The 24,798-nt window shown below is 48.3% G+C and overlaps 7 protein-coding genes across 7 annotated transcripts; 3 read left to right on the top strand and 4 right to left on the bottom strand.

Annotated features, from left to right (window-relative positions):
- Positions 1 to 419: 419 nt before the first annotated feature.
- On the bottom strand, positions 420 to 2,563 carry UREG_07187 (uncharacterized protein; the record flags this gene model as incomplete). Its single annotated transcript, XM_002582368.1, has 3 exons — positions 420 to 1,152; positions 1,759 to 2,099; positions 2,396 to 2,563. The coding sequence occupies 3 exons, from the start codon at positions 2,561 to 2,563 to the stop codon at positions 420 to 422; spliced, it is 1,242 nt and encodes a 413-aa protein (XP_002582414.1).
- An 819-nt stretch (positions 2,564 to 3,382) lies between these two features.
- UREG_07186 (uncharacterized protein) lies at positions 3,383 to 4,264 on the bottom strand (the record flags this gene model as incomplete). The annotated part of the gene is made up of 2 exons (XM_002582367.1): positions 3,383 to 4,195; positions 4,244 to 4,264. 2 exons carry the CDS (start codon positions 4,262 to 4,264, stop codon positions 3,383 to 3,385), a joined length of 834 nt encoding a protein of 277 aa, XP_002582413.1.
- Positions 4,265 to 7,580: 3,316 nt separating this feature from the next.
- Positions 7,581 to 9,727, bottom strand: UREG_07185 (uncharacterized protein; the record flags this gene model as incomplete). The annotated part of the gene is made up of 2 exons (XM_002582366.1): positions 7,581 to 7,825; positions 7,903 to 9,727. The coding sequence occupies 2 exons, from the start codon at positions 9,725 to 9,727 to the stop codon at positions 7,581 to 7,583; spliced, it is 2,070 nt and encodes a 689-aa protein (XP_002582412.1).
- Positions 9,728 to 10,573: 846 nt separating this feature from the next.
- On the top strand, positions 10,574 to 11,592 carry UREG_07184 (uncharacterized protein; the record flags this gene model as incomplete). The annotated part of the gene is made up of 2 exons (XM_002582365.1): positions 10,574 to 11,155; positions 11,320 to 11,592. 2 exons carry the CDS (start codon positions 10,574 to 10,576, stop codon positions 11,590 to 11,592), a joined length of 855 nt encoding a protein of 284 aa, XP_002582411.1.
- Positions 11,593 to 12,296: 704 nt separating this feature from the next.
- On the bottom strand, positions 12,297 to 14,224 carry UREG_07183 (uncharacterized protein; the record flags this gene model as incomplete). Its single annotated transcript, XM_002582364.1, has 6 exons — positions 12,297 to 12,447; positions 12,527 to 12,938; positions 12,997 to 13,084; positions 13,142 to 13,587; positions 13,647 to 13,939; positions 14,004 to 14,224. The coding sequence occupies 6 exons, from the start codon at positions 14,222 to 14,224 to the stop codon at positions 12,297 to 12,299; spliced, it is 1,611 nt and encodes a 536-aa protein (XP_002582410.1).
- Positions 14,225 to 15,036: 812 nt separating this feature from the next.
- On the top strand, positions 15,037 to 16,741 carry UREG_07182 (uncharacterized protein; the record flags this gene model as incomplete). Its single annotated transcript, XM_002582363.1, has 4 exons — positions 15,037 to 15,632; positions 15,698 to 15,947; positions 16,029 to 16,492; positions 16,555 to 16,741. The coding sequence occupies 4 exons, from the start codon at positions 15,037 to 15,039 to the stop codon at positions 16,739 to 16,741; spliced, it is 1,497 nt and encodes a 498-aa protein (XP_002582409.1).
- A 2,558-nt stretch (positions 16,742 to 19,299) lies between these two features.
- On the top strand, positions 19,300 to 21,601 carry UREG_07181 (acetoacetate-CoA ligase; the record flags this gene model as incomplete). The annotated part of the gene is made up of 6 exons (XM_002582362.1): positions 19,300 to 19,854; positions 19,910 to 20,430; positions 20,486 to 20,694; positions 20,753 to 20,862; positions 20,925 to 21,115; positions 21,175 to 21,601. The coding sequence occupies 6 exons, from the start codon at positions 19,300 to 19,302 to the stop codon at positions 21,599 to 21,601; spliced, it is 2,013 nt and encodes a 670-aa protein (XP_002582408.1).
- Positions 21,602 to 24,798: the final 3,197 nt, after the last annotated feature.

Below are 24,798 nucleotides of genomic sequence, written 5' to 3'. Positions count from 1 at the left end.
GTCGATATGTCTGGCACACCTGATCCGTGGAATCCAGTCGACTTCGATGATTTGATGCAGTCTGCCTCTGCGAATAAAGAGAATGTAGATTTGAATGACATGCTTCACGCCGCGCAGTGTGACTTAACCAGCCCTGAGAAACGTATGAGCATCGAAGAATGGATAGCCTGGAATGCTAAAAAAGGAGAGGCAAAGCTCCGCACCGAATGTGAAATGTTGGTTAGCCTTTTTGAAAGAGAAGGCGGGCGAGCGATCGGTGTGCTCGAGAAAATCGACTGCATCGATTGAGATCGCTCGGCGCTGAAGCGCTTCTCGTTTGCTGATAACGCAGTTTTAGCGCTCGAATTTATAATACTCTCTTTATCGTAATATAGCTTGAAGGATCGCGTTTTTCGGGTCGCGCGTAGGGTTGAAGTCATTCAGGCTATAACACCGAGCCGGCCTTCCCAGGAATCTTCTTGTTTAATACCATTTTGCCCCTCTTTGCCATTTTTCCGTCGCTTTTCATTCCGCTTCCTCCTTCGCTCTTCTCTTTCTTTCTCCTCTTCCTCTTCTCTAGTCTTGAGACGCTGATTGAGATCGAGTTCGCCTGCTTTCTTTTCCTCTTCCGCGTCCATTCTTCGTTTATGCGAGAGCCACCTCAGTCTCTGTCTAACATCCTCAACACCTGCTCTCACGACCTCACCACTCTGGCCAGTCGCAATCAAATGTTGTTTGCTATTTAGATGTTCCACCAATTGTATATTATCCTTAAACGTCAGATCGCAATCGGCGCAGTAGAACCCAGCCCCACGACCCCGTTTCCCAACCGCAGCCCCTGCCGGCACAATAGTCGTTTTCCCTACTAGCGAAGCAACATCGAGTCTCCTTGCGCGAGAAGTCGTGGCTTCGAGGGTGCTATAGTCGACGGGCGCGTAGTACTTCTTGCCCAGAAGCTTTGCTTCATAGCGAGCTTTGGACTCGGCTTTGGCCTTGGCTTCGTCAGCAGCGGCTTTCTCGGCGTAGGCTTCGCGATCCCAGGTTTTGCGGAAGGCAGTGTCGGAGGAAGGGGTGCCGTAGGCGGACTTTTTGGCTTGAGAGTCGCTCATTTTCTGTATGTGTGAGAGGGCGTTGGAAAGTTTGAAGCGGGCAACTTCGGGGCTGCTATCTGGGCTGGGCTAACTTAGTTAAACCTAAATATGGAATTACTCCGAGTTGATCTTAAACCCAACTCATATACGGGGTATTGGCTGGGATAGATGTTGGATCATGAATCTCCATAGAAGTAGGTTGTTTCGCTGTGGCAGTTGACGGGTGTTGTTCGTCTCCGTTGAAGCCTCCAGCTGATGGGATGCGTGAGGCTTTGGATTAAACCCAAACAGGAAAGGCCCCAACCAACAGCCAACCAGCCAATCAGAGCAAGACTTGCGAGGCTCGACTGAGGATACAATATAGAAGACCTTTCCTTCAGATATTTTCATCATATTTAGTTAGTACAAATGGTCACTCACTAAATATCAATGGAGGAACATATATCCACAGTCCTGGATACTTCCAAGCGTGTAATACCTCACTGTTTTATCGTGTGAGTAACAGAGTATGGGATTCCCTAGGCAAAGATGGTCACATATATTTTAACTTGTCGTCCTTTCTAGCTAAAAGCCTATGTATGAGTCCACAGTGATCGAATTCAAAGCAATGTCGGAATCTAGCTCTTTGGAATAGTGATCTCCTCCCATCCACGAGGCAATCTGGTACCACCATGAATACCTCCCAAACCTCATTGCTGTAGTAAATTCCCAGTACTCAGGACACCAGCCAGCTGATTCCCAGTCAAGAAATCCAGCCAGATGGCCATCTTCGTCAACAAGGATATTATGGGCTTTAAAATCCCCATGTGTGAAAGTTATTTGATGAGGTCGCTCTTGAAGTTCCTCTGCTCGTTGGACTACTGCATTGTATTCCTCTCTTGTTTTGAAAGTGTGCATGGAGGCTGGTGCTAAAAGGTATTCACACATTTCTTTCTCATTTTCAAATGGACCCATTTTATGGTCGGGGACCCGTGTGCTTCGAATGAGTGTTCCGATTGCCGAACATATACGCTCACCGCCAAAGGTTGGCTGCCAACAACGCATCGCATGCACGCATTTCTTTAATTCATGGACCCATGCACCCTCCTCCGGTTCAAAACATATCACTCGAGTTATTTAGGGAGAATCCAGGTAGTCTTGTCATAAGAATAGAGAACTTAAATGGGCCGGGGTGATCTGCGCAGCTTAGCAGCTTGGGAACGGGCATACCAGCGGCCCGTGCCATTTGCATCGCGATAGCCTCCTCTAAGCTGGTACGATCGTTCCATTTTATCAAGAGTCCGAAAGGTAATTGGGCAATGTTGCCATCAAATGGGACATCAAACCACCTGCAATATGGTTGCGAAAACCAATATAGAGCCCTGTGAACAAAGCCCCAAATGCGACGGGAAATTGTGCCCGGCACGTGAGGTATTGGGGGGGTCGTCTTGGAGATGGTCGACTGCATTGGACATGGCCATGTAAAATTGGGCTTTAGAATGGAAGGGATCCATGGTTTGTCCATTTAGCTTGCAATACGACGCTAGGGGGAAGGCAAAGAAGGAGCAGGATAAGTGACTAGATATCTGCAATGAAGGTAAATAATGTTCATGTTAGCTAAAGTTTCCATCAAAGTCTGGGCTGCGAGTGAAATATACAAAGTTATAGAGAACAAAGGATTTCCGCTGAACCAACAGTTGGCGAAATGAGAAATCAGAGGGAGTTCACTATAAGTTTGTTTTGGATTGTCATTAAGCAGCCAAGCTGTTAGCTTGAATCCATCAATTTCTTGATGACTGGGTCTGCTTTGTCACACCCACTGTTTTGCTCAGTCAATTCTGTCTCTGAACTTGGTTTATCAAATTTGTGAAATCTCCAGCTAGTTGAGTTATTTTGTCATTATCCCAAGCTAGCAACTAAAGCTATGTACTCTGTATGTACTGTGTGACACAAAAACTTTAGGTAGCCGGATTACCTAACAATATCAAAAGTAGTTAACTAGATAGTTAACTAGTTAGCCCAGCTACGGAGTACCTTAGTACCAATGGCAAATATTTTGCACAGCTCAGAAGATACAATTCTTGTATGTACTCTGGAGCTGACTAAGTTTCCAAACTGCTCCATATTTTCATCTTCAAATGCAATTTTTTGAATCTAACATGCAAAATCTCTATTCTAACCGCCCTGCCATTTATTCGCTACAGCCTAGGGTAACCTGGTGAGGACCTTCACGCACCTGTTGTTCCTTAGTCAGCCTCGCATTCCTCATGGTCTTGATGCTAAGACAAACATACCCAACCACTACGGTTGCTCTGGTCATTCTGTTTAATGGATCAAAGATTATTCACCATCACATCGAATTGCTGGACTTTGGCAGCCAGCCCAGCACCGTCTCGAAAAGGTGATAGATCGCCGCTGTCAATGGCTTGCAGTGCATCTTGAATAATACCGGCTCCGAAATTGATTGCTGCGTTGCGATCGGTCTGATATTTGCTGTTTCGATATTGATACAACTCTTCAACTGAAGCCACAGTATTGCAGATTCTGATCAGTTCCCTTGGAAAGGTTTTAATCGAGGTCACTGCTCGATCAAACGGTATCCAATAAACCGCGCCAAAATCAGTCTTGTAGTCCTGGCAGTGGTTTGCCCCAGTTCTACAAGCGTACTCGATTGCTTTCAAGTCGAAAACAATATTTCCCCCGTGTGCGACTCGATTCCCGCCTTGTTTAACCGATCGATCCGCTTGATGATTGCGTTGGACGGCATACCTATCCTCGCATGCTCTCATGCGGAGTAGAATGAGTGCATCCTCTTGTTCCCGATCCCTTTTTTCAAGCTCCTCAAGCCTGGCCGTGGTCGTTCGAAGCTCCTCATCGTTAGCTTCAAGCCTGGCCTTGGTCGTTCGAAGCTCCTCATCGTTAGCTTCAAACCTGGCCTTGGTCGTTCGAAACTCCTCGTCGAATTCGTCAAGCCTCCCGAGCGCCTGATCAAGCCTATCCTTCATTTGAAATGCCTCCCTATTGCCGATGCACATTTTTTCAGGGTATTCGAGTATTTGGTCGTTCTGGATGCTTTGCATGAGGCTCTGATGCGGGTTGCTACGAACGTGGGACGATAACCCCGTCTTATAATAGGCGATCTCGTACTATTGATGTTAGAAGCAGAGAAATCCCGGTTTCGAATAGAGACGTACCATGTCGTCTATGGGGCTCATGTCGAGCTCTAGCTTGGATTTGCACTGAACGTGAGCTTTAGCCGATATTTGGTCTGCAATTTGGTCTGCAATTTGGTCTGCAATTTGGTCTGCAATTTGGTCTGCAAGATACAGCATTGAAGGTATGATGTGGTGGCCGTTTTCAGACAAGAGACCAAATACATATGGATTGCAGCTTTTTATGTTCGGGATCTCTAGAATGCCTACAAAGCCTTCTCATACAGTGAGACAAGCCATTCTCCCTGAACCTTTCCTGAATGACAAGATCGAATTGACAAGAAATGGAGCTTCTGAATTCTTCGATCTTCCGGAGAAGGTGTAGGAAGCTGTAAGCCGTTGACTCTTTCAATGAGATTGTTTGCAGCTCCCATAAATTACCTGACTGACAACAAAGGACCCTTGTACATATGCTTACTAGAGCGTTGTCCATGTTTGACTACCAAAAGAGATGTGGAAAGGTACATATGTGTGTGTCTTTTTTTTTTTTTTTTTTTTTTTTTTGCCTTCTTTACAAAGGCTGTACGGTTCTCCTCCGAGACACGGATGGATCACTTTAGCAAGGAAAGCTGCAGCTGCTGTTGTGCAAATTTAGTCAATGGGTCCAAAGGCAGCATAATAACATTTTTCCCTTGACCTATTCAATACTGGGCCGGTCGTAGGCTTGCTGGGTGGGCGGCCCTGGCTTGCACGCCCTATATGAAATTCCACTCTGCCCAGGTCCTGTTGTCGGGACATTAATCAACCACATACCATATGGTAACCTTTTGGGTAGCTTTTGTTGTTGTTGGTGAAGTGCGGTCTTCACAGTTACCCCTATGAATTTTGAGGTCTTCGTACTAATCTAAGTTACTGGATCCAAGCATAATCGAGTTGACGATATTATAAAACATCTGTAGGCCCTACTCCACACACACACGCACAATTGCGTTTCAAGATTGCCTTTTTTTCCTCCCAAGACCTTTGCTAGCCTTCTCTATTGTATGAATGACAAAACTTCCCCAGCTTCTGCGCGGAGTTGTTCAAAGGATGTCTCCTTGTAGGGCTTTGGTAAGGCCCTCGACGTAGAAAACGTTTTGTTGAGAGAAGGTCTTCAGTAAAATGTTAATGGGTTATTTCTTGGATAGGCTCAAAGATTAGGAGACAGCAAAGACTTGTGGTGGAAGCTGCTAGTTAGTTGGTTAACTAGCTCAAAGAAAGAAAGAAAAAGACAAAGCTAAAGAGCAATGGAGACAGGTTTAATAAGAAAGTATCATGGTGTTCTATATGTATCTGCCTACAAATTTCAAGTATCTGGTTTCGTCCTTTGTAGGAAGCATCACTATCTAACTATATCCGCAAACCATACCCCAAAAGATTATTAGCTGTAAGGGTACTGGGTGAACCGCGCTTCCGGCCTAGGACAGCAAAGACAATGGATGATAGATCGGGAGCTCAATTACCCCCTGGTTGTCAACATTGTGCAGCCGTCGGGGTTCTAAATGGATCTCACGCAAAGGAACCCACCTGAGTTATAGGACGGAGTAGATGCGATTTATTTCGAGAGAGACATGGGAAAAGTACTTTTGTCGAAGACTAAAGTTGATGCGAGGGTTTCAATGGCGAAGTTGCCTATTATTGAGGTGGGATGGCATAGATGAGAAAAAAGAGAGAAACAGTGTAAAAAGCGTTCAAGAGTAACTCGGGTTCGAAGACGATCCCAACGCACAGGTGAAAATTCCGACCATGGAGTTCTGGGATGATGAGATGAAAACAGTCCCAAGCAATTCCCGCCTGCGAAAATTGCACAGCCTCAGCCTGGAGTGAACCTAATATGATGATGGGGTGGCTTTGCGCTTCTCGTTTCGGCTCACTAGCACAGGCAACACGATAACTACATCGAAGACCAGGTGTCCACATTCAAGGGAATGTCTTTAAAAGCAGCTATATCGGCGTAGGGAATTGATCTGGAGTTTTCAACCTTCTACTGTCTCATGACCCAGCCAGCCAACCGATCGACTGACATCCTGCCCTCTCTACCAAGTTCAGTCCGGCATCACAGATCTAGAATGCTTTGCCCAAAGGCCAAAGGTCCCCGTCAGGTTCCAGCATCGGAGGGAATGGACCAGAGGTTCATGGACCTCCCCCCGGAAATGCACCTCCACATTATTTCGTATCTCCCATACCCCGACGCCTTGGCCCTCAAACACACAAACCGCTACTTCTACTCCCTCGTCACAACCAACGTGCAGTCCAGAGTGAATTGGATCATCGAACGGCTCTCCCTCCGTCTGCCGATCCCCTGGAAGAAATGCGAATTGCGCACGGACGAGACGTTTTGCAAAGGAGATGTCAAGCTGACGATGGAGAAGAGGCGGCGACACCTGGAATGCGGGCCTGGCGAGGGCGGGTGCGTGGTCGTTGTGGGTTCGAGCTGCGGCGGTTGCTCGGAACTATATTGGCGGTTCAGGAGGTGTCGAATACTCGTGAAGGAGCATCAAGGTGAGAGGTCTCATGCCGCCTTGGACGAGTCCATTTGCTAATGCTGCCAGAAGTGCTGGTCACTGGTATAGCACTTTGCCTTCTCGCGCTTCTCTGGCAGGCTTTATTTAGGGGAACGCGCTTAGTCGTAGGCCTGTAGAGTCAGATCGTGGAGGTTCCTGGCTAGACTGCTAGTGTTTTCAGATTCCTAATACTGCCCTGGGCTTCTGCAAATTGCCTTCCACCTCAAGTAAGAGAATGAATCAATTGTTCGACATTAATGAGAATACCTGCTATGGTCAAGAGGAAATCTGGATTTCCCCAAAATACTCTGTTGGCAGGCTGCTTTAAACTGAGGCTTGGGTGAGGACATTTGCCGTCTATACATTAGGTAAGACTAGCCTTCTCCAGGCTCAGTTAGCCGCCATGCCGCTGTCCAAAGTCTGGGCTTCTGGCTTTTTACGCTTGAGCCCTTTAGGCCTAGTTATTTGAAGTTGCTTAGTCAGCCCCACTGTCTTGATTCAACCTCACCTCCAACATCCGACATCCTCGTCTCTCAGAATTGAAATCTAACTGGCAGTTTTCTATTTTCTTTTTTGAAGTTACAACTGTCTTCTTTGCCCAGCTGCCAATTATGCTAGTCTTTCGGTTTAGGGAACATGTGAATTGAAGTTGCTTCGTCATGCAACTAGTACACACCGAACAGGCAGCCTATGTTTGTCACGCCGAGTCAAGAGAATCCGTACGCGGGTTTTATATTACGACTTAATTGCAGCCTTACAGACTGCCACCAAGGATTGCTGGCCTTTAGGCCCTGTTTTACAACCAGATACACAAGGTACAGACACCTCCCTCACACTCAGGCCCAGCCGCTCCCTTTACAACCATCGGTGAAACCCTTAGCGCCAAATACCGCTTTGTTATTCTTGAAACACCGGTTGTTAACAAATACAGGTGTGTGGAATCCCACATACCACTCATAGCCGTCATCGTCAGGTTTGTCGAGATATTTGAATGTCCATGTTGTTACACCTTTGCCGAGACAGCTTTTAATGGCCGGCAACAATGACTCTCGACCTTCGTCCCAGCTAGACCAGCCAGCTCCTATCGATATTTGTTAACTCGTGACGCTCAAAAAGGGACTCGGGAAACGGTGGTAACGGTCAGTGAGAGTCACTTACCAGCGATCACATAGCCGCTAAATGATATAAAACTCTCACCCTCACAAGAGCCATATGGCTTTTTGAGCGGCCAGGGACGGTTCGTTCGCTTGGGAGTAACTGTATACGTGTCCTGGTCACGCTTCCATGTCCCGCCAAATTTCCAATTCAGAGGGTTCTCAGGATCATTCCCATCACAGCCGTGGATTATTCGTTTGAATGACTCAAGGCACTCGTTCTTGTTAAATCCGTCGCCCAAATCTCCTAGTTCGTATTCAAACTCTTGCTCGTCTGGCGTGCCAACCTGATATTTCTTGGTGAATTTCCATCCGACCGCACCCTCACCGGGAGGCTTGACTTCGTCACAGAACTTCTTGTAGTTCATGTCAAGCACGTCTGCCGTTGCGTAACCCTTCATGCCCTCTTTTTGCCAACACTTGAATTGTTCTTTGACCTCGCAAATCTTGGGCTCTACACCCAGCACCTTGGCTCGCAGATTCATTGTGGTTTCAATGGCAAAGGAAGCAATGGCGTTATGCCCTTCTTCATTGGGATGAAAAACACGCCCGAAGAAATCGGGCACGAAGTCACCTAACCCGGGGAGCGGCCCATTGTCATTCCCGGGACAACCGGGCAAGTCAGGAGCGCGAGGGTCCAATCTCTTCAATGCCGCCGCGCGAGGATTGACAGAATTCCACAGAGATGATTTGTAGATGGCGCGGTTTACGCCGTCCTCATCCAAATCTCGTGGGGGAAGGTTCAGGCGACCGCCCAGAGCGCCAATCTGCTTTTCATTGAAACGGCTCGGGTTTTGACGTCCACTATCGTTTGAATCTACTGTTTCGTTGATGTTACGTTTAATGGTGCTCGAAAAGGGAAACACCGTGAATTCTGATTTACGGGTATCAGGCTTGAAGAAAATCAGGTCAGGCTGGTCAGGATCTGGGTAGGCGCCGCTGGAGGATGGGTCACACATTTGGCCTTTGACACCCTCGATTGCCCATCGGTCCCAGTTGGAAAAGCCGATGTTATATTTGACTTCGCTTTGCACTTCCTTTATAACGTCGTGGATGACATCATTCAAGCCCGTTGTCAACTCGTTGAAGCGTTTGCGGCGGGCAACGGTGAGCGGCAATGGCCGCTGCAGATTGAGCCATATAGAGCGAACCCACTCAAAGGAACTCCAGTCCTGTTTCTGGGCGCAATCCTCGTTCTCCGTGTTGAAAAAGCGTGCATAACTATTGAAAACCACAATACCATCGTCTGCCATTTTGTCGTTCAGTGCGAGCAGGATTTCTTTGATGTTGTGGCGCATGATCAGATCGAGATTTCCCTGCGCTTTCTTCAGAATAGCGTTGCAGGTCGCCTCGCCGTAGAAGGATAGCATGATGCAGTCTTTGATGATTTCCGCCAGACACAAGTCATTACCCCCAGCCGTCAGCGTCAGCAAGTCGATGTTGCCCTCGAGCTTCTTTGCCTGGTCATATATCTGCCAGCTCTTGTCGCCGCTGCATGCAAGATACTGGAATTTTTCAACATCGGTGCCCAAATAATTGTTCATGATCATTGGGTATGACTGGTCATAACGCGAGCACCTCCAGTCGTCACGGTTGTGCCATATCTGCCCTAAATGCGCACCAGAACCAATTCCGGCCGAGTAGCTATCTCCAATGGCGGCGAAACTTTTGACCCAGTTGAAATGTGTGGGATTTTTATCTCCCTGGCGTCGTTGAAGCCCGCTGTGGTTCGTGATATTGTCTATCAGCGGAATAACGTGCGACTGCGTCACGCCTAAAAGCACACTCAGGACTATACCAAAGCGACTGGATGATACGAGTGACAACATCTGTGCTATGTCATTGAACCGAACACAACAAGAGATGGGGGTGCAAAGTGTGTAGAGGAACTGGAAGGCAGCGGAAAATCCCGACGACAACTATGCGCAACAGAAAACGAACTCGTTGGCATTTTTCAGAACTAAAACGGGGGGACTCTCTTGATACCCATGATTCCTTTCGTCCTTTTCTCCGGTGACTTCTATTTTTCGAGCGCGAAATTACGAGGTCTTGGGGCGTGAACTGTTCCTCAATTTTGGGACCTGCTAGGGAGTAGCCCCTTAACAGCCCAGGCACTGCGCTAGTTAGATTAAGTTAGCGCTCCCGCACCCTTCGAAAGCTGGTCCCTGTCCTTAAGCGCGGACCACCCATGGACTTTCTGAGACCTACATTTGTACTGGGACTTCGGTGTTTTTAAAACGTCCGATAGGATTAATCATCCCCCCTGTATCCTAGCTTACTGAATGCAGCTTACTGAATGCAGCGAACCCGCCTCGCCCCTGATCGGGAGCGACCAGCCATGCAGTCAGACCATATTTACACCCCCAGTTGGGCAGGGAGCAACTGGCCTGTCCATGGTTGATGGCAATACGTACGACTAGCTGTTAGTTTTCCAGGCTAGAAAGCATTCAAGCCTGGTTCGGCTGCAATAGCCTTGCAGCTCCAATACTACTACAAGCCGTTCGTAATCTCATACCCTTTCCGTCCCTCCACGATCCCTCGCGGATATTAAGTTAGAGGCGCATAGATGGGAGGACAATGAGAACCATCATCGCCTTTTTACCTCTGTCAGTGTCTCCAAATTTCAACTCAAAACCACTCCTAGGAAAGCTCGGCCCTCTCCTTGCCTTGGAAGAATGGCTACTTGTTTCTTTGCCAAGTTTGTTTTCCTGTGCTGGCTTTCCGCTATCACCGGAGTCCTAGCAGGAAATCGTGCGTGGGAACCCAAGGTCGCGGAGGACCTACACAACAGCACTGGGTCCGTCCAAAATCACCACCTTGGGAAACGCTGGTACATTATTGAGGCAGACCCTTCCCATAAGCTTTGGCCGAGGGGAAATATCAAGGTGTGTTTCCAAGCCAGAAGCCACGCGCACGAAGGAGGCGTAACGAAGACTACTGAAGAGATTTTACGAGGCCGTTTGGAGGGAGCGCGCAAACTTTGGCGAGACGCCGGTCTCGATGATCATGACGGCTGGTTCGAGTTTGAATTTTTGCCTGTCAATGATCCATTGTGCCATGATGAGTCACGGCGAAAAGAATTCCTGCTCGTGATCTATGCCGGGTATGACGTCGAGATAATGGGCACAACTCCCGGGAAACGTACCACTCTTAAAACAGACGTCTCTTTCGATAAAAGTGGTCCGTCTATGACCCTGTCTGACTCGTTGGAAATGGGGATGAAGAATGTTGTGGCCAATTTCGCGCACGAAATGGGGGTAAGTCCAATCTGGTTCACCCTTTAAAGCTATCATTACAATAAACAAGATGACTGAGATACATCTTTTGCTTGCACCTATAGCACGCCTGGGGCATGCACCATGAGCACCAAAACCCCAAATGGTGGGACTCTTTATACGGCGGTAGCATAATTAATGGCAAGCACCTATTCGGAGACGGCAATTTTGAGTGCGAGAGCCTCAGCGATTACGAGGCTGCTAAGGAAAGAGTAATTGCGCGTTCTAAGGGCAACACGGAGACTATCAAGAAAAATCTCCTTGCAATGTGCAAAGATCAGGCGACGGCGAATCTTTTTGAATTCACTGGCGCAATGAACTGGTTGCCGCTACAATTTGCCACAGGGCCGGATAGGAATGTGCCAGATTGGGATTCCATCATGATTTGTGAGATCCTTTTACATCCATTTGTTCTTTGACACAACTGACATTTTTCACAAAGACCCCAGCGACTGCGGTGGCAAAAAGACCGGCAGCCAAGAGCACTTGACTATTTTGTTGAAAAAGCCAAATGGCGATAAGATCAAGCCCGTATATAAGCCGAGCAAGCTTGATGTGGAAGGCTTGTTCCATATGTACGGCAGAGCAAAGCCCAAATGGACCAAAGTTCTTCAAAGAAAATCGAGCAGGCTTTTTGAGAAAATCTACCAGAGGGACAATTTGGGCTGTTTTAGGGGTGGCTAGTTGCTATTCTTGCGGGCATTCTCTTTTGTCTTAAGCGAATTCACGTACATAACACAGCAAACTACTCAGTATCAGAGTAGCCTGAACCTACAGTGTGTTTGCGAATTTCTAAACTCCTCTACACCGTAGATTGATCGCGAGATAGAGAAAATAGTTGACTATCAACCCGCAGAGAAGGTTGGTGAAATGCGGTTAATTTCCTCGGCAATGGATGAATGGGTTCCCATACCTACATGATAACCATCTCTAAAATCATAGTCATACAGACATCAAGAGTTGTGCAGCTAGTTAGCACGTCAGAAAAGATACAGATGTCACCCCAGAAACTGAGACGGACATTCAATTCAATACCATTTCTACTAGGCTCTATATCCTTGCACTTAATACAAATCGTATCTCGGCCCTTTCGTATAATGAATTTGTTGTCCAAGCGTTCCATTTACGCCGGCTTCTCTTCCGGCCACACTGTTTCGAAGTCGTATATTACGTTTCGAAGTTCGCCGGTAACCGGGTCTTTAGGCCTAGAAAGTCCTGAACCTAATGCATCCAACAGCGTGCCGTCGTCTAGGTCAATTGCCCAAACCATCGTCCTATCAATACCATTAATGTCTTGTGGTGCTTTGAAAACGGTGGTGAAAAGGCCAGTCACTGAGAAAAAAAGACACTTACCCCCCTAAGCAACGCGCATTCGCGTATTCCACCTTTTTCTTCAAGGTATGCGCATTATCCCAGCTAACCCATTGGTTGGTGTCCCACGTTACAATGTTTACGGCCGCCGTCTCATCAGTTCGCACATTTGCACCGTTTTTGATAATCTCTACGATCTCCGCCGCAGAAAGTACACCTGGTGTGCCAGTACATTCACCGCCGCGGGCACCGTCGGAGAATTCGCATCCGGGGTCTAAGCAGTTGGGATCTTTCATGGTGAAGCTGCGCCCATAAAAGCCCAAGCCCATAACCACACGACCAGGGTTTATATTATTGCGCCATAGGAGTTCCAAACCCATTTGGATTTCGGTCAGATTGGTATGCGCGTAGGCGTAGGGTCCAATGGAAGTCACATTCCTGTCCCAAACGCCGTCTATTAACCTAGTGTTAGCAAAACGGCGTTGCGATGTTTTGAGGCATATGGCACTCACGGATATCATAGGTCATGATGTTGAACCAATCTAGATGAGGTTCCATTTCGACAAGGTTGAACCCCCGAAGGTACCAGTACGACGCGGGCTTGGAAGCAATCAGTAAAACGGTCGGGACTACTACACCATAAATCGATAGACATACCAGTGTAATAGTCAACCCATATTTTCTTCCCGTCTCATTGAGTCGCTGCCGAAGTCGCCTTAACATAGTCACCACGTTGTCGAAGTCCTCTGGAATGCCGCCGCGGTCATCTGCAACGGGGTATTCCCAATCGATATCAACGCCATCGAAGTTGTTTCTCTGCATGAAACTGATTAAAGATTCGAAAAAGGCGTCTTGATTTGCCTCAGACTTTGCCATGTCTGAGAAAGCAGTTCGATACGGGCCTGGGTCATTCATTGCCCAACCCCCAATAGCAATCCAAACTTCCAGCCCCGGCTGGCGTCTTTTCAGCCCAGTTACCTCCGTGTACAGCGATGCAGTTTTCGCATCCATGGGGTCGATTCGGAATGTCTTTGGGTTGACCAAGGCGAAAGCAAAGTTGATATGTGTGTACCAGCCAAGTGGGATCTCGCTAGGCTTCATGGCTAAGGGCCTCAATGAGAAATGGAGCTAGCATCCGAGACCTTAGGTTATCTTGACTTACTTCCACAGGGCCTTTGCAAATTCCATCCCTCGTAATACCCAATCAGTCTTTTATCCGCACTCTTACCTCCAGGGCATTGCGGCGAAGACACAATTTTGCCTTCGCAAAAGTCTACTGTCGTCCCACAGAAACCAAAGCGGCTGCAACACACGTTGAGGGGACAGTTTGACGCAAGCGACCATTCTGCTCCCCAGCCAGGATCGCATTCCGACTTCTCATTGCAAGTTGAGATGCAGCCGTCGCCACAAAAATCAGGCCCAAGACCGCAAACGCCTTTTCCTGTAGTTTTGTCTCTGTTGCAAAGAATTATCAATAATGGAAATCTTTGACACCAATTGCCAATACGGGTCCACTTACACAGAACCGCAACATCCCAATTTGCATGGTTTAGACGCAGAGCACGTATAGTCGTCATTCCCAGCGGTAGTGAACACAGTTCCATTCCAGAGAGCGAACTCTTTCATCTGCCGGAACTGCTCTTTTTTCTCTGGGGTGTTGAGTGCGAACACTGGTCGGAGGGGCATTAGGCTAAAGTAAAGGAGGGCAACGCTCCCCAATTTCCTGATTAATTGGGCCATTGCGCCTATCTGGATTCTTTGTGAATTCAACTGACAAAATAGAATCGGACTTGATGGTCAATTCAATGACAGGAGCCAAAGACAACGACCCTAACAACCGCGAGTCAACGAGAGGACAGGCACGGGGTCATCAAATCAAAAAATCCGCCGCCCATGGAGAAAAGAAAGCCGGTTAGAACGGAGACATTCGATAATCTCCGCAGTCTCTGCCCGTACTAGGATATCAGCATGGTATCACTGACGAGGGTTAGAAACCCCTGGCTAGATCGAAAGTGCTTGTACCAGTATCTTCGATGCAGGTACGGTATTGACAAGCAGGTGCCAACGTTGCCGAGCTGGTGACCTTGTTTCCAAGCGGCTGGACCCTGCGCTACTTCATCAGTTCTGTTGTGCAACTTGGCTCTAGCCAAGGGTAAATGCCCCTGTTGAATTGAACCCTGCTAGCGCTAGAGCGTCTAGGATGGACGGGAGATATCAAACCCTCCATCGCTGATGGCAATGTTCTAAACTTACCACCATTTTTCATCCCCGGTTCACGGAACTTGCACTTGCTTCCCCTGAAGGGGCAAGGAAACCAACAATTATCGCCGGCTAGGCTGGCTCAGAAGAACGCCGCCCCTGAGACTTACCTATGGCAGTATTTCGCCTGGCAGGGTTTTGGTCTCCAACGCAAGGTCGGCGTCGGTATGTTAATTTCCTTTTTGTCTGTCATTTGCCATGTTCACCCTCAGGACTCAATTCCTCTCTTCTCTCCCTTTCGCTCCGGTCTGAGGGTCAAGTCTTTGAACCTGCTCATTGAGATGCCGGCCGCAATGTCCTCCTTGACTACCATTCGTCTCATACTCCTCATAGCCATTCTTCTTCTTCTTGAAGTCCACTATGTGAGATCGCAAGACTCACAGCCCGGTGGGCCGACGATGCCCAACATCGCGCCAAACTGCAACGCCTTCCACACGGTCGAAGCGGGCGAATCCTGCTGGTCTATCTCAACCAAATACGGTATCTCGCTTGATGACTTCTTTGCGTGGAACCCTGATGTGTCACCGGACTGCGCAACGAACTTTTGGGGAGGTTATGCATATTGTGTTGGAGTAGGCGATATACCCTCCTCGATGGTGACCACTGGCTCAACTGAGCTGCCTTCTTCCTCTTCGAGCATCAGTATAACCACCACCACCACCACCCGCGGAAGCAGCAGCAGCGCTGAGCCTTCAAACACGGAGCCATACTCAACTCGCTACCCTATTACGGATTGGAATATCACCGCCACAACCACTGAAACCGCTTTTCCTCCCAAGAGAACCCAACCTGGGCAACCTGTGGACTGCACGGACTGGCATTTAGTGTCTACTGCAGATACATGCGACAATATCGCAGGCAGCAGCTCGTGGCTGACCAAGGAAAAACTGTAAGTGCCAGCTAGGACTTACTCCAAACCTCCTCTTCAGGCATTCGCTCATGGGGACCATATAGTCTCGAGTGGAATCCGACGCTAGGCGTGGATTGCTCTGGACTTTTCGTTGGGTGGTGGGTATGTGTCATGGTCCGGCCCCGAACAACAGAGACCTTTACTTGGATCACCGCCGATACCCCAGCAGATGTTCCAACGCTGACAGGAGAGTACACACCGACGCCGTTTCCATCCGTCAATTCAAGCTTCACGGCATCACCCACTCAATCAGGCATCGTTCCTGGCTGTTTATCATTCTATTACTCAAAACCTGTAAGGCACCTTTCCATTTTCCTCTTGCCCGCAGACCTTCCAAATGCTCCATATGGTTCAGTGTAAAACTGATATTTCAAGGGGACCACCTGTCGAGATATTGTCGATGGACATTACGTGACAAAGGAAGATTTCTTCAAATGGAACCCCGCTCTGAACAACAACTGCGACGGCCTCTGGGCCGGCTATTGGTACTGCGTGGTTGGCCCCAAAGGTATCACAGCATTGCCGCCTACCGTCACAATAGCACCAACTGGCCTTCCTCCTGGACAAAACCCAGAGTGTAAAAGCTGGTATAAGCGCAACGGCGAGACGTGTGAGGAGATTGTCGGCTTATTTGGCACTTTCTCACAAACAGAATTCAGTAACTGGAACCCAAGCATTCAATCAGATTGTTCCGGCCTCGTTGATGGGAAATGGTATTGTGTGAGCATTCCTGGCACACCAACTACACGCACGGAAGCCGGTTCAACCACGGAATGGCCAGAAACACCAACCCAAAGTGGAATTGCAACGAACTGCAGCAAATTATGGCTTGTTGGAGTGTAAGTAAAGCTCGGCATGACTTATCCGGTAATTCGCGCACTGATGCTGGATTCTCACTTAGTCACGACACTTGTTTGTCTATTGCAAACTTCAACGGAATAACCGAAATTCAATTTCTAGGTTGGAATCCAGCGGTTGGGACAAGTAAATGCGATAACCTCCCACTCAACTTCTATGTTTGCGTCGCAGTTGATAATGGAGACTTATCGGCCGCTGCCACCAAGACGACCACCGAGTCGTCGCCATAGTATGATAATGGCTTCAATAGAAAACCGAACCTTGTGCTAAAACCAACGGTTAAACATCCTAAAAAGTATATCATTAGGATGCTCAATACCATCTCCTGCGTATATCCAATATCCATTGAGAGGTGGTCGTACTTCTCCGTCGTCTTTCGAATTAGTTTGATTTGGAATATCTCGCCATAGTTTGCTCATTTGACGATCATCATAGTTGAGGCCTACTCCCAGTTCCTTAAATCTGCGTGCGCGGTAGTAGATCTGCGGCAGTTCCACATGGCAATCCAGTAAATTATGTAAATTTAAAACTGTTCGATCAATCAGCTGTAGCAGTGTCTCGCTGGAATCAAAAGCCCACTCATCAAGCTCGGGGATCTGCTCGGGATACTCTAGTGGGGTTGCTGGAGTGAAGTCGCCCCGTACGGAAAGGTTCATGCGTATGAGGCGAGGCAATATTGCTGGAAGGTCCTGGAGCACGGAGATAAAGCCTTCCATGTGAACCGAGGACAAATACCGAGACACATATCGGGGGTGTGGTTTATCAGGGTGCACATTAACGGTCCACGTTAGCTCGATGGATCTGATCTGCACACAACGCTGCGGTAGCAGGAGGTCCGGCAAACGACTTGTCAGGTCAGCTCCCCATATACGTAGTCGGTTTGTCTCGTACAGCACACTGATCCCCTCAATGTATGCCTGTCGGCATGCCAAGAGCCACCCCATGGCACCAATCAAGCATTTGAGAGGCGCCTCCCCAGGATAGCAGTCACAGAAGTCGTCGTATCCCTTGTAGCAACAGTTCCCGCCAGAACGAGCCCAGAACGGCCAGTCGGACCAGACAGGTGCAACGATCCCATGGCAAACACTGCCGCACCACTGCCATTGCCGAGGTTTGGTAACATCATGATATTTGGGGAGCCTTGCGTGGGTTGGTTTGGTCAAATTTTGGTGCTCCGGTCGCTTTGACACCGGGTGCATCAAGCGAAGATCAAAATGTAACACGCGCTCTCCGAAAGCTTCAATTAGAATAAGGCGCCGAATCTCAAAGGGCAAGCGTTGGAAGAAACTGCTGTTTGCCGTCGCTGAGGGTGAACATGGCGTTGCAGTCAAGGGCCGCGCGCGAATCGTAGGTAGTGTCGGCATAGGGGGATCCGGCATCCGGTCCACACGATTACGCTTGCGGTTGTACAGCCATTCCCTGAGTCGATTTCTCATGACAGTTAAGAGGCCGAGAGTGGTTTGGAGGAGAAGGCAGAACAAACAGTTGACGTTGATGTCGAGTCGATGTTGAAGGGTTGAGGTTGAGGTCGACGTTACCCCTGAGTACCGGAATAACGATGTTCCGCAACCAGGGGTCATCCGGTTTGGGTAGGTAGGTAACAGCAACAACCTCTCCGCCATGCTTTCCGTGCAACTCCAGTCTTTATGAGAATGGAACAGGGGTCAGGGGGCTGCCGAGAATGGAGCTTTTGATGAGATCAGAACAAAATTCAAACATATCATAAAGGCAAAAACCTTACCATTATGGTATGGGCAGCATTTCGAAGTACCAAGCGCTCTGAACTCAACCTGGTTCCAATGTTCCATATGATGAAGCAAGTAAATGTGGTGGAGTGTCAGCAAGGAGTTATATTCAAATTCTTGAAGAAAACCTCCTTTCAATATGGGAATCTGGCCTTATTTTCATGCAAGATAATGCCCCTATTCATACAGCATGTTTAACAACCACTTGACTGAGAGATCATGGCACAACAGTGATGAAATGGTCACTCGGCAGTCCTGATCTCAACCCAATTGAACACTGTTGATTTCAGATCAAGAAATACATACATTTACACTCTCCAGAGCTTGGAAACGTATTTGGAAGAGGTGAAGCAGCAAAAGATATGACTGAAGCTATCTCTAAGAGACTAAGATATGAGAGATATGTTCTAAGAATATTTTGGTCAATTTGATCAAGAGTATGGCAAACTCATTACTGACTTGATTGAGTAAATTCAAATTAATATATGTTAAAATACAATGGATTCCATACAATATATTCTAATTTGAAAGTATTCCCTCTTAAATTTGATTTTTGGCTGTGTCTCGAATCTAGGGGTGGTTTTGGCGGGGTGGAAATTCTGGGTTCGTGGCCAAAACTTTTGATCGCCTAACTAACTACTCCGTAGTTACTGTAGTTAACTAGTTAGGTGGGAGTGTTCGGTGGTAAAAGCAACAGCTCGCTGCACAATCTCATAAAACCATTCGATAGTTAAGGAAAGCCGGTTGCGAATTTACCTCCGTCCATAGATATGATAATTGCCGGTGTCGTAGAAGCCGGTTTTCATTCTCTGATATCACTAGGACTAACTAGTTAACAATGCCCGAGGTACTTACCGCCGGGCCGTGTGCCTGTTCCACGGCCCATCGTTTTCAACGACGTGACCCTGCGGACAGTCAGGTATTAGAATGCGCCATGGAGCCCTCGATCAAACATCTAATACGATGGCAAATTAAAGACGAACAAAAACGAAGCATCCGGAGTGCTCCAATCCCATTTCCACTGTGAATCTCGAGAGCAAAAGATGTCCGACGGCGGCCGTCAGCAACCACTCTGGGTTCCTCCTAACATAGGCCAGCATCCCATCGACGACTATCGTCGGCATGTGAATAACAAGTTCGGCCTCCAGCTCGAAAACTCCCACCAACTCCAGCAATGGAGCGTCAAGAAGGCCAATGATTTCTGGGTCGACTTGTATGACTATGTTGGGTTGATCCCAGAGCTACCGTCGCATATCACGCGTGCATTCGATGAGTCCGCGAAGATTAGTGATGTTCCGCAGTTTTTCGAGGGAGTGGAATTGAACTATACGGAGAATGTGCTGGAAGGGAAGGATCCCAACGCGCTTGCGCTTATTGGCTTGAGGGAGTCTGATTTTTTGAACGGGGAGAATGTGACCTGGGGGGAGTTGAGAGAAAGAGTCAGGCAAGTGAGGAGTGCGCTGATTCGGAGTGGCGTCAAGAAGGGCGACCGTGTAGCTGCGATTGTGTCTACGTCAATCTGGGCGATTGTGCTCTTGCTGGCGACCGCGTCAATGGGTGCAATTTTCTCATCGATATCGCCGGATATGGGCGAAGCTGTACGTCTAACTAGAAACCATGATCCGGGGGAATTTGCTGAAAGAAATTGCCTAGGGATGCGTTACGAGATTGCAACAGATTGAGCCTACCATCTTGTTTGCGGACAGCGATATGTCATACAAGGGGAGGAAAACTCCTCTTGACGAGAAGATCAAGGCTATCGTCGAAAAGCTACCCCAAGCTATGAAGGTCTTTAGCATTCCGATTACTAGTCGGAGTACCTCGACGTTTCCGTTCGTGAGCGATTTCCTTGCAATGGCTCGCAATTCCGATAGGCTGGAATACAACAGAGTACCGTTCACATATCCCCTATTCATCCTATACTCGAGTGGAACAACGGGCCAGCCGAAGTGCCTCGTGCACCACCACGGGGTTATCATCCAGCTCAAGAAAGTTGCCATGCTGCACTATTCTCTGGGGCCTAAAGAGGTCGTATTCCAATATTCCAGCACGTCGTGGGTGCTTTTCAATATCATGAACGGCCATCTTGCGGTTGGCGCAACTGTACTGGTCTATGATGGCTCCCCATTGTGGCCCGATGCGATGACTATGCTCAAAATCATTGAAAGGTTTAGGTCAGTATCGTGTTCGGACTCCCAAGGCCCAGAAACTAGTGCTGATTCACCTCAGGGTAACATATTTCGGCACGTCTCCACGGTATCTTCTGGAGCTTGAAGCCTCTAAGGTCATCCCTCGTGAAGCATACGATCTCCGCTCCCTTCGACTTGTAACAACCACTGGCGCGACTTTGACCTCGGATCAATTTAGATGGTTCTATAAAGCATTCCCGCATATCCATCTCAGTAGTGTTGCTGGAGGAACAGATATCGTCACATCATGTTGGTAACTCCACGTAGGAGGGAGATGTGGATTGACTGCTGACCGTTCGTGATGCAGGGATATCGGTTGACCCGTCAGGGCCCGTATACGCGGGTCAGATGCAAATGATTGCACTCGGAATGGATGTTTATGTTGCCGATGCGAACACCGGAGACGACATTACCAAGGTGGGTAACGCCACTGCGGCACTGCCCTTTGAAAGATAGCCTGCTGACAATTTCTCTCACAGACCGGGGAGTCAGGCGAATTGGTTTGCCCGACTCCTTTCCCATCAATGCCCGTCTTTCTTTGGGGAGACAAAAACAACAAAAGATACAAATCTTCATACTTTGAACGATTCGATCATATATGCGTTTGGGCTCAGCATGACTGGATAAACGTGGATCCCATCACCGGTGGCATAACAATGCATGGTAGAAGGTAGGGGTATCAACGAAAACTCTTGCAGACCGATCCGACTAATTGCTCGGCTCTGGCAGTGATGGCGTCCTGAATCCCTCCGGAATCCGCTTTGGCAGTTCAGAAATCTACAACATTTCCGAAGGCCCAGTTTTCAACTCCGAGATTCAAGATACTCTCTGTGTCGGCCGCCGTCGAAAGCAAGACACAGACGAAGTTGTTTTCCTATTCGTCAAAATGCGGAACAACCAGCTGTTCAGCCATGGCCTGGAGCAACGACTCCGCTCCGCCATTCGAACAGGCCTATCACCACGACACGTGCCCAAATTTATCCTTGAAGTGCCTGAGATCCCCGTGACGATTAATGGTAAGAAAGTCGAGACGCCAGTGAAAAGAATCATCAGCGGGGAGAGGGTGCAGGTCAGCTCGACAGTGGCGAACCCAAAGTCATTAGAATTCTTTGAGCAATTTTCAAAGTTGGAAACGCAACCAAGGGCAAGATTGTAGCTGGCATCTCGCTTCAGTTATTTCTAGAGGACATGTATTTAGATTGGTAGACAAGTCCATCAGCGGACAGGGGTTTAAACCGAGATTTTCGAATGTCTGGAGCAAAGATCAGAGCTGCTTCGTATCAGCCCGACCGCAAGAGGTATTATGATCTGCAGAATCACGACTTCAGAGCGGCAAACTATCAAGGGGAAAGAGAGGTGCATGCATAGCTTCGCGAACCCCCAGTCTTCAGGCATCCAATTTCACTTACGAATCCCCCTTTCGGGACTCAGGAGCTTGGGCCTCGTCCAAAAGCAGTAAAGGGCCAATAGTTGGGCATGGGGGAGCTCGCGTTCGTCGGCATCTTGCAAGCATCCAGTATTCAGGTGTCTTCGAACTTGTCGTCTTGGACCATTGTGCTTCTTCTTTTTTAAGGCTTCGCAACCAATGCGACGGAAAGTGCATGATAATTTCGCATTATTCCGTTAACCTTGGCAAATGAAAAGGTGCTTTCTGTTTCTCCTGCATTGGGCCGCGAGTGCCAGCACGAAACAAATGCCATCAAATGAGATCATCAAGCTTTGTTTGAGGCCAGGATTATTCGTCCAGTCTCCATTGGACTCTCCGCTCCCTTTTGTGATGCAAGAATCGGATTTGTGCATGCAGGCAGGAGTGGAAAATCCAATATGCGATCAAAGCTCCATGGGAAATGCCATAACAGCAAGTTGTAAGACACAGGCATACCTGGTCCTGGTGTTGTTGGTCATTCAGCAAGAATAATGCACACGCAAAGTTGTTACCGAAGCACCAAATCTGAGTCAAGGGTCAGGATTGCGCACTGTTCTTCGCTGTCCAGTGTCTTGTGAGGGCGCTGACGGCTAGATTGATTTGCTTCTCCTTTTCAAACAGCAGCGATCAACCCTGTCATGCTGGATCTCACCCGAGGAGAGGTCACAGGAGAACCAGAGCACAAGGGATGTTGGTCAGACTCGAGCGAAGCACTTGAGACCCCAGCAGGTAACGGGATCAGCTGAATTGCTTTTTCTTTCGGGTTCGCGCTCTTTTGTAGTTAGTTTACCAATACAATTCGGTTTTGTTGCCGTTGCTTCTGAGTCCTCCGGATGAGTTGAGCAATTGTCAGCGCCTCGGCGGCGACGAGTAAAACGGGGAGGCTTTATTAGTTAACTAGTTATTGCTGCAGATGTGATTGTTAGTAGGTACGGAGTACTCTGTAGTTACTGAACATAACATCCATTTTACTCGGATCCTTCGATCATTGCTTTGGCCTCTGTTTTATCGCTCGTCTTCGCCGTCGAGTCTCTGAGGCCAGTTTGAAATAAAATTGATGAGATACGAAGTCATGGTTTCAACCAGCTTTCGTAAAGTGAGATAATTGTTGGTTAGGCTTTAGTTGACCTCTTTCTGAGGCCATCTACTATCGCGATGCCGAGGCAAGTAAACTACTCTGTACCAGCAACAGAGCTTTCCCCAGGTTCCACCCCCTGGGGCGACTGGAGAGGGGAATGCCGTACGCTGTCGTCTGATGGCCGGGAGATCAGCAAAAACGAACTTCTCGTGGCAAAAGTCGTGGAAGATTTCGGTTTGTCTGGTTGAAGGCCCACAACATCCTCGTCCACTGTGACTTCAACAACAGCTGGTGGTGGCAAAAGTGTTCCCCGCAATCCCTCTTGTCGGGCCAACAGTCCAGAATCTTGACGTATTAGTCAATGGGCATTGGTAAGAAGTTAACAACTGGGAAGCCAAGCATTCCTCAGTCTTCAGTGTCCTCTGGATCGTTGAATTCCTTCAGATGAGACCATGATCATGACCCTCCAACATGAGAGCTCATTGCAGGGTTTGATATCAACAGCTTTTGAAGCAGATTAGACGCCATCCAACAAATCAGCGGTGTTGGTGGGCGGGTCGAATAGGAAGCGATCGTCATTGCGGAGAATTAACGACCAGAATGGCTTAATCGACTCGCAGTCGGGCGATTTTAGAACAGAGCCAGGCGAAGTCAGGAATTTTCCTCGATCTGCCTCTATATCAGAACGAAGGCTTGAAAGCCATTCCATTGCACTCTGGCGAAATACTCCGTAGACTGCTCGACATTGCTCAGTTGACACCGAAAACCTTTAAGATATTATGATCTGTTCCTCACCCCCAAAAAAAGCAGGTCTCTTCGGTTGGGCTGGGGCGTCCTCGAACCGTCAGACCCCTGTTGATATTTGGCGTTTTAAGATGCTAAAATTTTCTCGTCAGTTGTTCAGCAGGCAACTTGGGAATGTTACTTTTATTTTAGTTCGTAACTCGTAGTTGGTTCGGCTGGATTGGATTTCATGTTGGGTTCGAACGACTCGGCCAATGTGAATGCAAGGACTCTTGCTTCTCTTCCTCTCTTTCCTCGCATGGCGTGAAACAAAAGGCGGAAGAAGAAGGCGATGATGTTTTCAAACCCCATTTTCATCTCATCAAAGCCTCCTAATTTCAGGTCTCGGCTAACAGATTACGCAGCGTGGAATCTGGAATCCAAGCCCCTGAGGGGAACTCTGAATCACTCTTGGTAAAGCTATGCTGGCGACCCAACCCCCGTTTATGCTCAAGCATTTTTCCTCTGTCCTGGTCTTCACCACCTGGGTTGCTGTTCTTGGGACCGTGGTTGGAGTTGTTGCACTGCAGCGGAGCGGAGCGGCTGAGGCTCATGGTCAGGTCATGCTCATCCATAATCGCGACAGGCGAGGAAAAGGGGCGATGGATTTGCCTTTGCGTTTTTGTCTCCACACGGCTTTCCCTGTCAATCGCCAACACAACGCTAAAAAAATGGAATTGAGAATGGCGGCAGGGTTGCTGGATTAGCTCGTGACTGCTCATGTCGACAGGGATTGTCACAGGCCGCGACCGCCAACTGGCGATTCATGGGAATGGCGAGGAGGTTGGGGGTGCATTGGGACGATGGTCCATGCGCGAACGTCTGAAATGGAGGATGAGCCAGGCATCGCTCAAGTCCAGATAGTCAGTTGTTGCGCCATCTCGAGATGTCGGCCTGTCGGTGAAACAGCGTCGTACCGATGACTTCAGCCAGGGCGTCTTCCTGCCTGCGTGTAACGAGGTAACGATGTATGTAATAATTTCGAGCAGCTTGACAGGCACTTACCGTACGTTACACAACCGGTTACAGGACACGTGGAATTAAAGTTTTCAATGCCTGCGTGAAG

This window comes from Uncinocarpus reesii, genomic scaffold, assembly GCF_000003515.1.
Source record: "Uncinocarpus reesii 1704 scaffold_5 genomic scaffold, whole genome shotgun sequence".
Lineage (NCBI taxonomy): Eukaryota > Fungi > Ascomycota > Eurotiomycetes > Onygenales > Onygenaceae > Uncinocarpus > Uncinocarpus reesii.
This window is presented reverse-complemented; position numbering and strand designations above follow the sequence as displayed.